We start from the raw sequence: 14,643 nt of genomic DNA, 5'->3' as shown, positions 1-14,643 counted from the left end.
TGAGTTCACGGCCCGGTTTGTGGCCAGGCGACAACGATACAGCACGGCGGCATACGCGTGGACGTAAAATCATTGTGGTTTACACTCCATAGCCGCAATTTAACTTTCCATAGCAGATGTTTGTACAACAGCCGATAGCGTAGACAGACCTGCATGCGCAACTCTTCCACCCTTGTTAGGCTAACTGTATCCCACGGCACATCTTTTGTTTATAGAATTTGAAACAGACTTTGTGGTATGTATCGAGCTCGTTTTTTTCTTCTTTTCTTGCCGAGATTTTGTACTATCTGAAATTTACAGACGTGCTATTCAAGACTGGGGCAGTAAAATTCACATCGCGCTAAATGAATCAGCGCAATCTGAAGATGTGCTAAGTGGGGGATGGGTGTATTTACTTTTTTTATTTCCCTACATGTGTATTATGACTATGAAATGTGGAGAGAAAAAAAAGTGGGATTCTAAAGCTCTTTCTTACTATTGAAATCTTAATTGGAGAATATTTTGGTATTCATATTTAATCCAAACTAAAAAAATAAAAAAAACTGATATCTGCACAACCCTATTTTTAACACAGTATTTAATTTATTATTTTTTTTACTGTTGAGATCTAGTTTCGGATGCAAGGGGTAGATTCAATGTATATTTTGTGATTTAAACAAAGAATCGGGTTCAAGAAATACGAGATTTCACCCATTGCTAGTTTTTATTTTTTTTTTAAATACATATTTTAACATTAAAAGTTTTTAAATGTGAAACAATAGAATGTTTTGTATAATGGTCACGCTCGGTGGCCGGGAGTGACTGCGATCACATGTGTTCCAGCTGGGCGATGAGTACTTCTGCTTCGTGACGGAGTGCAAGGACCCGAAGGCGTGCACCATCCTGCTGAGGGGAGCCAGCAAGGACGTGCTGAACGAGACGGAGCGCAACCTGCAGGACGCCCTTCACGTGGCCAGGAACATCATGCTGGAGCCCAAGCTCGTTCCCGGCGGCGGGGCCGTGGAGATGGCCACGGCTCAGGTCAGCCCGGTCCTCTGTTACTTTCATTATTCAGTTCTGTATCAAAGCAGGGTTACAATGGATAAAACCATGGTTTAAATCTAGTTTTTTTTTTTTTAAACTAAATGGATTTTTTCAATGAATTTTTAAATAGAATATCTTAATAAATTAAAATGAAAGGTCTAATTTCACTCTAATAACAATACTTAGCTCATTAATTTTCTTGTGATACAAGAACAAATACAGTATAACTTGCTTAAGACGTTCCCACATAATACGTTTTCCTGTTTATAATGTTTATATATTTTTTTCCTTGATCACTTCCATATATTCCTATGTAGATATGCACAGCGACCACCTGGATGCACTCCCGCCTCTACTGCCCCTTGAGTTTTAACTGCCGCCTGCTGTGATAATTATTATCTTTTCCTATGGTGTGACTAAAATGTTCCTACTCTTTCGCCCAAGCACAGAATATGCTGCACAGCTGCTGTCTGTCTTTCCCTGCATTCCCCCTCCTCCACCCTTCCTAACATTCCACATCTCGCCCCACTCGCTCGTGTGAGCGATAAGAAGCTAAATCAAGGCGCTTAACCGTTTTAACCTCTGTGGTAGGTTTGGCATACACAGTAGAACCTTGTTTTCACATATATCAGGGGATCAGGGGGGGAAAAAACATGTAAAATCCAGGAAAATGTAAAGAGAGGGAAGTGTTAAAAAATAATAGTTTTTATTCTCACTATGATGGTAAACAATAAGCAAATATACACCACACTAAATAAAATGTCAAAGATGCGTACATTTTTTATATTTATTAGAATTTCATTACATCACATGGTGAAAAAAATAAATCCATTAAATCTTACAGTATGGTAAGTGCACCGGTACTCGTCACTGCTCCAATGGTCGTCACTAGCAACTTCAAATGTAAGTAATAGAGAAGTAGCTCAATATATCGCCAACTTAAATATTGACAAAAATTTGGTCGACGTTCTAGCTGAAATTACCACAATAGTTTTCGGAACAAAATACTATTTTCAATCAAAAAAAGTCCTTGCATCAAAAGTTCGTAGAGCAGTGAAGATAAATAGGGGAATTCCTATACTAAAACACTAAGGACGTAAGTGCACATTTTTACTTCTAATTCTGTAATTTTTCATGTTTATTCGTGATGTTTTGTGCTGAATGTGTTAGTTAAATGTTCTTGAAGAGGTGAAAGTGTTTATTTAAAAAAATTATTTTTCTTTGTATGCTCTAGTTAGGGTGACGAAAACTGGATCAATAAAAACCTTGTATTGCTAGTGTTCGTCATACCTGACGAGCACTGGTACATTTAATATTTTATTTAAAGTTGTGCTAAGTTACACCCTAGAGTTCTTCAATAATATTGGTTCTTTGTTGTTGATAGACAAAGTACATTATTATGATCAGATCCAGTAGTCGTCACCTATGACGACTTCCGATGCATGTGTATGACGACTTCTGGGTCGGAAATTACTTTACTTTATTGATTGCAGAAATTGTGTAGGCATTGTTGTTTACATTAATTTAGAGGTCATTCAATATATATTTTGACATTAATAAGTAAATTAAACAATGTAATGTGTCTCGTTCTTTAATTACAGGGCAAAATGTCAAAACGGAAAATACTGTTGTATGAAGAGTCAGCCATGGAAGCTGCTCTTAAAGATGTAGCGAATGGTATGAGTATAAAACGAGCAGCGGAAAAAAATAGTGTGCCAAGAAACACATTGTCCGATAAACACAAAGGCAAATCGCCCTTGGGTAGGAAGATGGGCCCTGATTCATTTTTAATTTTACTTCTGATACCGCATAACATGCTATGTTATGTTGCAGCAACGAATCGAGTCGTATTGCGTACGCGTACAGTATGACGTGACGTAAATAATAATAAATAGAATATAAACAATTAACAATATTTGATAATTAAACAGTTTTTGTTATTCAAGAAACAATTAAATCTCATTAGAGCGGCTTTATTATATCTCTTTTAAGATAAGAACAAAAAAATGTTAAAATACGCGATAGTGAAAAACAAAAACATACATATTTCTAATTTGTAAAAAAATACTTTGTTTCGTTGTTTCTGTTCCAATCTCAAACTTTGTCTACACACATAATACCTTTAATAAACAGTAAAAAAACTTAGACGAGGAATTTCCAAATTATACTTTACTTAATAAACAAACATCGTTCTTTGTAACGTAAATTCATCAAATACCGTATTTACTCGCATATAGGTCGCCATCGCAGATAGGTCGCACCCTTAATTTGAGGTCTTGAATTTGGTATTTAAGATTCCCCCCATATAGGTCGCACTGGTAATTCATTACCGCGCCGTGTGCCGTGCGCGGAGAAAGGTCATTGTACTCGGTCAGCTGCTGTTACGGCGCGGCATAGCCGCTGGCTGAGCTGCGCATGCGCAGTATAACTCACTCAACGCTCCGCCCAGTCTCGTGACCTTCCATCAGCAGCCAGCCAATAGATGCGAGCTTAGCGGAAAAAAATATAAGCTCCACCTCCCGTGTACCAGTTTTGTCCAGTTCTAATACCAGTTTATTGGTATACGCACCAGTTTTCTCGCTGCCGTGACATGTTCAAGTTTATGTTCATCTTGATGTCTTGATACCAATAATTAATTAATTACGATCCCCAGAAATAAATTGTTAGTTTAAAAAATATGCGTCAACTGTACAATACTTCCGAAATTATAAAATACCTATAAAACAGTTACCAAGCCTCCGCTCATTTTATCTTGTGAAGTTTGTCTCGTACCAGTATTTCGTCTAAGTTGTGACATAAATACAGTATCATAAATTAACGATCAGCCACGTTCATACATTTGTAAGTTTACGTTTTTCCCTCGTGCATTTTAGATTGTCTCCTGCTATAATTACTCGGACTTTTACACGCCTAGGCTTAAATTATTACATGTTTAGAAATAAAAGCAACTTTTCATGTTATAAAATATGTATATTTTGCGATTTAAAATGTTCATTGCCGACTATAAATGTTACGTTTTTCACTATGTTTTTAGGCTTACTAGCTAATCTTATCTACTCTTAAAGTACCCACTGTATTTTCTGGTTGTTTATGGTTGTTACGTGACGTAAATAGCGGGATGGATTCGATTTTTGAGTCGTAATTTGTGTGAAAGTATTGTATTGGACTAAATGGGAACTAAACGGGACCTGAAGAATATAGTGCAAATAACGGGAAAACGTAAATAACAGTAACGTAAATAAGGGGTTTCGCTATGTTTACATTGTAAATAAATTTTCCTATACCTATATAAACTTCTTTTTCGCATTTTAAAGCAAAATATTGCAAAAAAAAATTTTAAAAAATTTTTTCTTCACATATAGGTCGCACTTCATTTTTTTCCCATCAAATCTGGTAAAATTGCCGCGACCTATATGCGAGTAAATACGGTATGCGCGTGCATGTGTAAAATATACAAGAAATGCGAGTAACAAAATGAATCTGGGTGTAACGTTTCGTTACTCGTTACTAGACGGCGCACCCGTTACTCAGTAACGAATACATACGGTTTGCTACAGCTCTATATATTTTCATGTTAGTTGTGCTGTCCCTCTTTGTTCCGTGAGTGCTGTAAGTAAAATTCAAAATTTAATGAGGATTATTTATTATATTACTAAACAATCTTTATGAATTGCCATTTTGATGTTTAAAATATAGTACCAAATAAAATTTGAAGCCCAAATAGTACAATACTATCATTCTGGATCCATGAATTAAAACAAATGCAGCCGAAATCGCACATGACGACTACTGGCACAAACATGTGACGAACACTGGCAAACACGAAAATTTGCATGACGACTACTGGCTCGAAATCACATTTTTTTCAAAATTATAAATCTACAAAAATAATTTGTTTTTATCGAAGAGTGTTGGATAGCATTGTAGAGTAAAGTTTGAGGTTAAAAACAAACATGTAGGGGCAGTAATACACCTACGAGGTTATGTACACAATTTTTTTTTTCAAAAACTCTTCTTAGCATGACGACTACTGGTACATTTACCTTAATACACAATTATTTATAGTTTAACATGAAAATTTGTTTACAGTGGCAAATGAAGCAGCTGTGACCACAAGCACACAAAGTAATGTATAATAAATAAACTTAACACTATTCTTTATCAACTTTTATTTTTTTCGTCAAAACTTTTCTAATTGTTTGCTAGTAAATGTGCGCTGTTGCATTGTAAATTATGAGAAATGTTTTCGCATAAAGCGGGCAAGTAATGCATTAGTACTATAGGAAAAATGACGGTGCAAATAAAAAAAATTATTTGATTGCGGGAATTCTTAAATTCCAGGTACGTAAAATTGAGGTTCTATTGTAGTTACGGTCCACGTCTAATAAATTATAATTTAATTAGCAAATTTCTTTCATTTTCCTTATGAAATCACTGTAAAATGGACCTAGCACTTGTTAAAATGTATAGATGCATCATGTTTATGCTTGTTTCAGTTGAATATGGTAGGTAGTCCAACGTGCTTTCTTCAGATTTTTTTTTTCCAGAAGACATCTGCTAGTAAAATAAATTTATTTTCATGTTTAAAAGTTGTCAAAATTTGTGCCAAAGATGACTGAATATGGACATGGTGTGAAATATGTCACATTTTGACGTCTATTGGTCGGTGTGGATTAATAGGCCGGAAATTTTTGCGAGGCCCTCTCTATTACGACTCTATTCCTGGGAACCGTGAGGTATCATAACAACGGGGTTTTACTCTATATGTACGCTATATAAAATTACATATGTCTTTGTGGATTTATCTTCTAAAATGTATTTTTCTCTGTCTTTTTTTCCCTGTCGTTTGCACATGAATTCACTGGCTTGGACGTGACATATTAATTTGCATTTTAGGTGTTTTATGTTATCCAGCAGAGTAGTGCATCAATTGGAAATAATTTTTGATGCAGAGAAAAAGTTGGCAATCTCAAAGCACAAAGAATCAATTTTGTGTGAATGTACTTGTATATGTTGAACGATTTTAAAGGACTGAAGCTATATTTCTCATTGCATACATAGATATACATATACCGTATACAGTGAAACCTCGTTAATAAAATACCGGTTATTTCAAAGTTCACGTTTATTCGAACACTTTTAATTCACCTTCAGACTGGGATAGCATATTTAATGTCAATCAATACGGTTAATACGAAATATTCGTTATTATGTATTAAGAAGTAACCTCACGTCCGCTCACGTAGTGTACTATTTTATTATCGGATAAACCGAATGAAATTTTAGAACAAGAATCGCACACTTTAATCACGTGCACGCAGCTTCACTATAATTCTGTAAACGGCAAATAGTTTGTACAGTAAATGGTCTACAGTCAAACCTCTATCTATTGAACTCGCATGTATCGATTGTCCGTGTTTATCGTATTCTTTCTACGGTCCCGGCCAAATTGCCATACAACTAAGGTTAAAAAAGTCCGCTTGTACCAATGTTCGAATTATCGTTTTGTCCGCATTGATCGTACAAAATATGTGGTCCCGTCACTATAAATTATAATAGATGATCGTTTAACCATAAAGATTTTGCAGAAATAACCATTTCTAGAAAGAAACCGTCATAAAAACAGTAACGATAGTATACAGTAGTAAAAATCAACTTAAATCTGCAGCCAAGTAATGGAGCATGTAAATATGAAGAAAAGACAAATGAACAACAACTTACGAAGAAATATGGATGATGTACCATAGCTACAGTACAAACCCAATTGTTATCCTAAGATAATTACCATAAAAAGAACTAAAGATTCTTTGTCGATACCATAATTACTACAGAAGCACGATAGCTACCACATTTGCACTACAGTTACCGTAACAACCGAGATGTATATTTACCGTGACGGTAATGTATTTATTTATGACATATTAAAAATAAAGAAAATTATTGAAAAATAGGATGTTAAATTTTTATATGTACGTTTGGTACATGTTGCGAAGAAATAATGCGATCTGAAAAAATGCAGTACTACTACGAAAAGCGAAAAGGGTAATCGTGGATTTTTAGGTTATGGCAGTCTCTCGTTTTTCAGTTATATCGGCCGAAAATTAACAAGCGTATCGGAAGTCGGCAGAAATGCCGATTCAACTAAATATTGGCAAAATCGGCTTCTTCAGTACAGCTCTACATTTGATGACATGAGTAAACATATTTCAGACTTCAGGATATTGAAAAAGACTTTAATTTCCATGTAGATTTATTGTGCGTATGTTTTTTTTTTGCAAGTGTAAATTCAATTAAGTAAAATACTTCCATTTTTATTTATTTTTCAACTGATTTAACTTTAATGACAAGTAACTGATATATTTCTGACACTAATTTTGAGGTTGAAATATTTTTTAAAAATTCTTAGAGGAAGTCCACATCTATTGAATGTCCGCATCTACTGGATTTTTTTGTTGGTTCCCTGAAAAACGATAGATAGAGGTTTGACTGTACTTCGAACAGCAAACATTTTACGACAACGTCTTGTTTTGTTAACAACCATATTTTTCATAGACAACGGAAAATAGTGCAGTGCTACAAACTGTAGAAAACGCACTAGAATGAACAGGGCTATTTAATGGAAATTGCTTTTATTGAAATTAATACCTTGATTAGAAAAATATTTATTTGAAAGATAAATTTGCCATTTAAAGAATTTTACGCATTTTAAAAACAGAATACAAACAAGTAGAAGCCCACAATAACCTGAGAGTTACAATACAAAACCGTAACCACACGCCGCATGGGCTGTTCCAAGAACATGGCTCCCTTTACACCAATGAACTGCTCGCGTTAGCTGCTGCTGTTCCAACTGAATACCGCGTCCCCCGAGGTGAACATGCTGTCATACGGGACTCAAGGTGCATGATGTTGGGTTGGTCACTCTGACACTTTTTTTTATCTGTTTACTTTTGTTGAACTAACCAGCGTGATGTAAAATGGCGAAACATAAACGGAACGAGTTATCTTTGTCAGCAAAAATGGAAATTTTAAGTAGCATTGACAATAGCGGTAAGTCTAAAACGGAAATCGCGAAAGCCTTCAACATACCGTTGTCGACTCTCTCGACGATAGTGAGCAAGAGAGAAAAATTAGAAGCAGCGTGCGCGAGTGGTAGTTGTACAAAGGGAAAAAAACGTATGCGTGGTCCTCAACACAAGGAACTGGAAGATAAGCTACTGGAGTGGTTTCATCAGATGCGGGATGGTAACATACCCATGTCCGGGCCAATGATCCAACAAAAGGCAGATTATTTTGCACTGACACTGAAAATTGATGACTTTAAGTGCAGTAATGGATGGTTGCAGCGATTCAAGGAGCGAAATAATTTGGTTTATAAAGCTGTTTGTGGAGAGAGTGCAGCTGTGGACAAATATGCTGCACTTGATTGGCTAGGTTCTGTGTAGCCAGTTTTGAATAAATATGCGCCACGCGACATATTTAACATGGACGAAACCAGAATTTTTTATAACTTGCTTCCAAACAAGACATGGGCCTTCAGAGGAGAATCTTGTCATGGTGGCAAACATAGCAAGGCACGAATCACTGTTTTGTTGTGCTACAACCAGGATAGTAACACAAAGCTGAAACCTTTAGTAATTTCAAAGTCAATGAAACCTAGATGTTTCAAGGGTATTGATACTGCTCGACTGCCCTGTGATTATGAAGCAAATGAAAATGCATGGGTAACGAGTAAATTGTTCCAGTCGTTGCTAATCCAGTTTGACAGGAAGATGGCAACTCTGAACAGAAATGTTCTTCTATTGTTAGATCGTTGTGCAGCACATACAGCTCATGGGCTACAGCTGAATAATGTCACACTGATGTTCCTGCCAGCAAATACAACCAGCTTCATGCAACCACTGGACCAGGGCATCATTGCCACAGTCAAGAGGTTCTACAGGACACGTCTAGTGAAGTACCTCATTAGGCAGCTTGAGCTACAGAAGTCTTCTCAGCCAAGGTGGAATGTGTTGGATGCAATGAGGAACATTTCAATGGCTTGGGACAGTGTATCAACAGCAACAATCCAAAACTGTTTTGCCAAAAGTGGGTTTGGCAATACAGATGAAAGTCCCGAAGATGAAAGTTCAGACCTAGTGGAAGGCTGGGAAGAACTTCAGCAACATGGTGCTTCTGGCAACTTCAAAGATAATGTTCATGTTGATGATAATGTGTATACAAAAGCTGCACCACTGAATGAATGTGAAAGTGAGCTGGACAAAGTTGTTCCAGTTGTATGTGAAGATGGAGAAGAAGAAGAGAGTGATGATGTGGATGACGACGTTCACGAACTTCCAAGCAGAAATGAAGCTTCTTCAGCATTAATTGTCTTGGAAAATGTTCTGGCTGCTAGTGATGTAGACACTGATGTTTTGTCTTCCTTCAACAAACTTTGCAGTGCAGTAAAGGACATTTATGCAACTAAAAAAGTGCAGAAAAAAAACAATGAATTTTTCAAGCCTCTGTAATTCTCTATTTGACTAATTTTCGAATAAAAAATCAATACTTGATTTTGTCGATTATTATTAATGTGAGCATATGCACCTGTTAATACAAACCTCGTTAATACAAACTGCAAAATTTTAGGTCCCTTTAGGTTTGTATTAAAGAGGTTTCACTGTATACTCGTGTATAGCGCGCCCTTTTTTCCCCTCAGGTAAAGGAAAAAAATAAGGATGCGCGCTATGCGCTATACACGGAAGAAAAAAAAGTGAGGGGGTGGCGGGGAGGAGTGGTAGTCGTTAACTGCCGGGTGATGGGTGACGTTTCTGGCCAGCCCCCCCCCCCCCCCCCCCACACACACACACACACACACACACGTGCGCGGCTGCGCAAGCCCGCACATCATGGTCTCTTGTTTATTCCCCTCTACAGAAAGCCAGCACAGCAGCTAGCAAAATAAAAGAGAGAGAGAGAGAGAGAGAGAGAGACAGAATGTTGTCACCAGTTTCCTCCCTCCCCCCCCCCCCCCCCCCCTTCTACCGGTCCACTTTCTTCGCTTCCTCGTCCCGGCAGCTACCGGTGAGTCATCTAGTCCTCCGCGCCAGCTTAGCAATGTAGTGTGGCACACTTCATTTTGCGTGTCCCTAAAAATGTGTTAACTATCAGTTGAAATATCTATGTAGAAGCTTCTTGACGGGAGTGGTGGTGTTTAGTCCTGTCAACTGTCAAGGTTACTTGATGGTCATAGTCTTGTTCCTGCCTGCCTGCCTGCCTCCCTCCCCCTCGCTCCTGTTCACGTACCAGTTGTGATGATACAGCGCTTCATTATCTTCCTACTTAACAGGTACCACAAAATGTTGGTAAAATTTATTTATGGGGAAAAAAATTAATTTTTTTTCTTTGGAATTTGTTGCAAAAATCGTGGTGCGCGCTATACACTAGGGCGCGCTATACACGAGTAAATACGGTATATGAACTAGGATGTTCATATGTATGATGTTGACAAACTCCAGCACCGTTGACCAATTGCCAGGAACGTGTGAATGTGTGTGTTTTTTTTAATTCCCCACTAGGTGCCGCTCTTACCCTTGCCATGGATAAACAAATCATAGACATACATACAGTAATTGTGTGTCATTCTCTATGTCCACCACAGTCATATAGTGCTATACCAGGGTGGCCAGCCAACCGGGAAATGCGGGAAATAGCCAGGATTTCTTAAAAAAAACCAGGAATACCTGGAATCAACCAGGAATTTTTATTAGAACCGGGAATTTTTTTTATGAAGTAATGATCGCAATAACATACGGTTGTTAGAAATATAAATATATATAAATAAACCCGAGGTTGGCCGAAAGTGAATATTCGGTCGTGTTCGGGCAGGGACAGAACTTGATGTACATCTTAGGCTTCCTGTTAAAAGCCTATAATGGAGAAACTTGGACGTGAGCACGTTGACCACCACCCGTCGAAGCACGACAGTATGCTCGTGTGCTATATTTTGTGAAAGTTAATTTGTTCATATTGCATTTAAAAACTTTTGTAGTACGTAAGAAAACGTTAACAATTCAGACTTCCATACTTATTATGTTTCTGTATTCAAAAGCAACAGCATTTTGACTGAAAATGTTGTTTTAGGGTGGTAGTAATTTCTCGCACGGCATGTTGGTAGTACTAGTTTTGTATATATATATATATATATATATATCTTTTTTTTCTGTGCGCTCATGTTGTTGCGTCACGGTATCACGGATACTTTTCTCGAGTTTTTTAAAAGTTTAGTTGTGCGGGACGTTGTTTTGAATTTTTTAATCTAACATGTAATTTGCACAGACTATCAAAATGTCAAAGAGTTCGGTCACCACATACAATGACAAATATACGGAAGTGTTTGAATGGGTGGAGAAAGATCCAAAGTGCAGGACAAACGCCATTTGCAATTTGTGTAATGTTAAAATCAATATCGGTAGCATGGGAAAAACAGTATTAGCCAGCCACGCAAGAGGGGCAAAACACGTTCGTTTCGTGTCAAGTAAGAAAAATAATTTGCCACTGGATTATTTTGTGAAGAAAAGAGAAACACATGTGATTTCTACAACAGCAGGTAGTTCGTCTGTGCCATGTCCAAGTACATCAGATGCATCACAATCAAATCCAGAAGTTTCAGGTATGACAAAATATTTGTAGGGTTGTGCGAATGTTCGGTATACCGATACCGAAATCGAAATTTTGCTACTTTCGATTTCGGTAAGAATTTCATCTGTCGAAGTTCGTTTTTAGCGAAATATTTCGAGCCAAACGAAAGTTCAATAGCTTACCGAAGTTCGTTTGTTCTAGTTGAAAAAGAAATCGTAATTTAATAAAAATGTACAGTAGAATACCGGTACAATAACGTACCTTATTATAAAGTATATTTCACTTAACGAATTTTTTTTAAGTCCCCGCCAAAAATCGTATCTTCGCCATGCAAAACGGTTTCGGTTTAAAGTATCATATTTTCACTATAACGTATAAATTCTACTAGTAGCGTGGCATTACTACACCAAAATTTACTTAAACCGGTAAATAAATTTCCAGCTAAATGATTAATGTAGTAGAACAAAGATACACAAATACCACCGCAACGTATTTTCTAACCTCTAAATTCTCAAAACAAAGTTAACAAACAGTTGCGCGCACAACCATAGATTATACCGTACGTAGTATGCGACGTGAGCAACACAACACCATTCGATACATCGAAAGACGGAGGTTTGAGAGAAGTATTAATTATTTAGACAAAAGTGTTACGCTACGCTAAAAATACTGTTTGATGTCTGTGCCGGGATTGTTTATTGTTATTGTTGAGTTTCTTTTCAGGTTACGTTATTTAGACACCGCATTATATTTGTGCTACAATATGAATGATCCTGGAGATAAAAAGAAACGAAAGCAATTCACGCTTAAGGAAAAAGTGGATATACTCAGAGAACTATACAAGGGTAAAAAAGCAAGTCGCAGTTGCGAATACATATGGCATTGCGGCTCTCATGTAGCTATTTTTTTATATATATTTTTTTCTCTTTGTAAAGATATGTATGCATGTTTCAGTGCTAAGTACTTACAGGTACCTCAAGTTTTTGTACAAAAACTTGAGGTACCTGTAAGTACTTAGCACTGAGATTCTACTGTAATGTCTTTATATGATTTGCTTGTTATTACTAATAATGTAATAACATATGCAAATCATATAAAGACATTTATTAGAAAAAAGATTTCCATTAAGATTAATTTACGTGGTGATGAAAAAAACTCACGTTAATGAAAATATGGTAAAATCATAATTTGAACAAACATGGCAAATAAAGTAAACAAAATTCAACCGTGATTACAGTAGGCCTAGGTATCAAAACAAAATCATGCAATATTTGAAAAATTACCTGATTCATTTGCTTTCAAACAGTAGTGTAGGTACTATTTTCGTAAAACATACATTCCAGAACTGTTAGTGCACTATTTAGTATTTACTGTATACACATAAACAAAGAACGTACCTACTTTTATTCGCGCACAGCCAAACAAAAACATTGTCGTCTGCTTTATTTAAATTTTACATACTCTGACTGGCATATAAAATCCTCATAATATACAGCCAATTAGACAAAAAGGTCAACAAGTCACTGCATGTAATGACCACTTGGCAGCAACCATTTGTTATGTTTTGTTTTGACCATGTCCCTTGCCTGGTTTACAGCTTCCTGAGCTAGCCATGTGTGACAGTGGTGCAAGATGGCGGCCGTTCCGCAGTATTCACGTATTTTTTCATCAGTACCATGCACGTGATAAATATATTATCATAGACTGCGACATTACGACTGTAAAGGAAATAGTCTGTGCGCTGAAAGATCTGGATTGATTTTTGAAATTTACGAGTGACATGGGGCTGTGTTGTGTGGTCTAGGGCGGATGTTGATTATATTAAATAGTAATATTTATATATACATCAAAAGGTACCAAAATGATTTATGTAATAGAATTTATTACTGAAGAGCAAATTTTGGGGCACTTTTTTTCTTTGTTAATTAAAAAAATTCGCTTAACTTTCGTTAAGAATATAATTATCTCCTAGAAAAATTCATTTTCGTTTCACTTTCGCGAAACTTGATAAATTTTCTTTCAATTTCATTTCGTGTGGATAAAGTCACTTTCCCACATCCCTAAATATTTGCTTAATGAAGATGCGGCAAAAGCGGAAATTGTATGGTGTATAGCAACTGTAATGAATCACTTATCATTTCGTAGTGCTGTATTTCTGGCATCATCACTGCCCCTCATGTTTCCTGACAGTAGTGTTGCCAGTAAAATGTGGAAGGAAAGGAACTAAATTAGCTTATACAATCTTTCATGGTACTGCACCATATTTCAGAGATAAACTTATGAACTCCCTCGAAGTGTGTGACCACATAGTTATTGCATTTGACGAGAGTTTAAATAAAGTTTCTCAAAGGCAGCAGATGGATATTCATGTGAAATTTTGGAATGAAACTAAATCTGAGGTTACTAGCAGATACTTAACTTCTGCATTCCTGAATCGTACATGTGCCAGTGATCTGTTGAATTCTCTTCAGGAATTAGTGGGATCTCAGCTTCTTAAAAAAAGATACAAATTTCGATGGATGGTCCTAATGTTAACTTAAAAGTTGTTAGAGATCTTGAAGCTGCTTTGCATGATGGGAGTGCAGATGCACCACATTTACTTAATTTGGGTACATGTGGCCTGCATACATTACATAATGCATTTAGGGTTGGATTTGCTGCATCTGGCTGGAAGCTAGTACAGTTTTTGCGTGCTCTATACAATTTGTTCAAAAACTCTCCTTCCAGAAGAGGAGATTTCATTCGGTTCTCAAAGTCAAATAGATTCCCCTTGAAATTTTGTGCGGTTAGGTGGGTGGAAAATGTTAAAGTCGCTTCCAGAGCTCAGGAAATACTACTAGATTTTGTTACATATGCTGATGGGTTAACCAAAGAGAAAAAAAGTCCCTAATTGTGAAAGTTTCAAAATTGTATCAGAGTTATTACAAGACAAATTATTAGGGCCAAAGCTGGCTTTCTTCAGTGCTATGGCTACTGAAGTGTAACCCTTTTTAAAGGAAT

At 36.6% G+C, this 14,643-nt stretch overlaps 1 protein-coding gene across 1 annotated transcript in view; it reads left to right on the top strand.

Annotated features, from left to right (window-relative positions):
* Positions 1-14,643, top strand: part of LOC134546293 (T-complex protein 1 subunit gamma) — a 91,285-nt gene that overhangs the window by 47,643 nt on the left and 28,999 nt on the right. Inside the window, exon 8 of the mRNA XM_063389012.1 lies at positions 823-1,020. Within this exon, the coding sequence (XP_063245082.1) occupies positions 823-1,020 (198 nt within the window). The remainder of the gene's footprint in view (positions 1-822; positions 1,021-14,643) is intronic.

The sequence above is a fragment of the Bacillus rossius genome, chromosome 1 (genome assembly GCF_032445375.1).
Source record: "Bacillus rossius redtenbacheri isolate Brsri chromosome 1, Brsri_v3, whole genome shotgun sequence".
Taxonomy (NCBI): domain Eukaryota; kingdom Metazoa; phylum Arthropoda; class Insecta; order Phasmatodea; family Bacillidae; genus Bacillus; species Bacillus rossius.
This window is presented reverse-complemented; position numbering and strand designations above follow the sequence as displayed.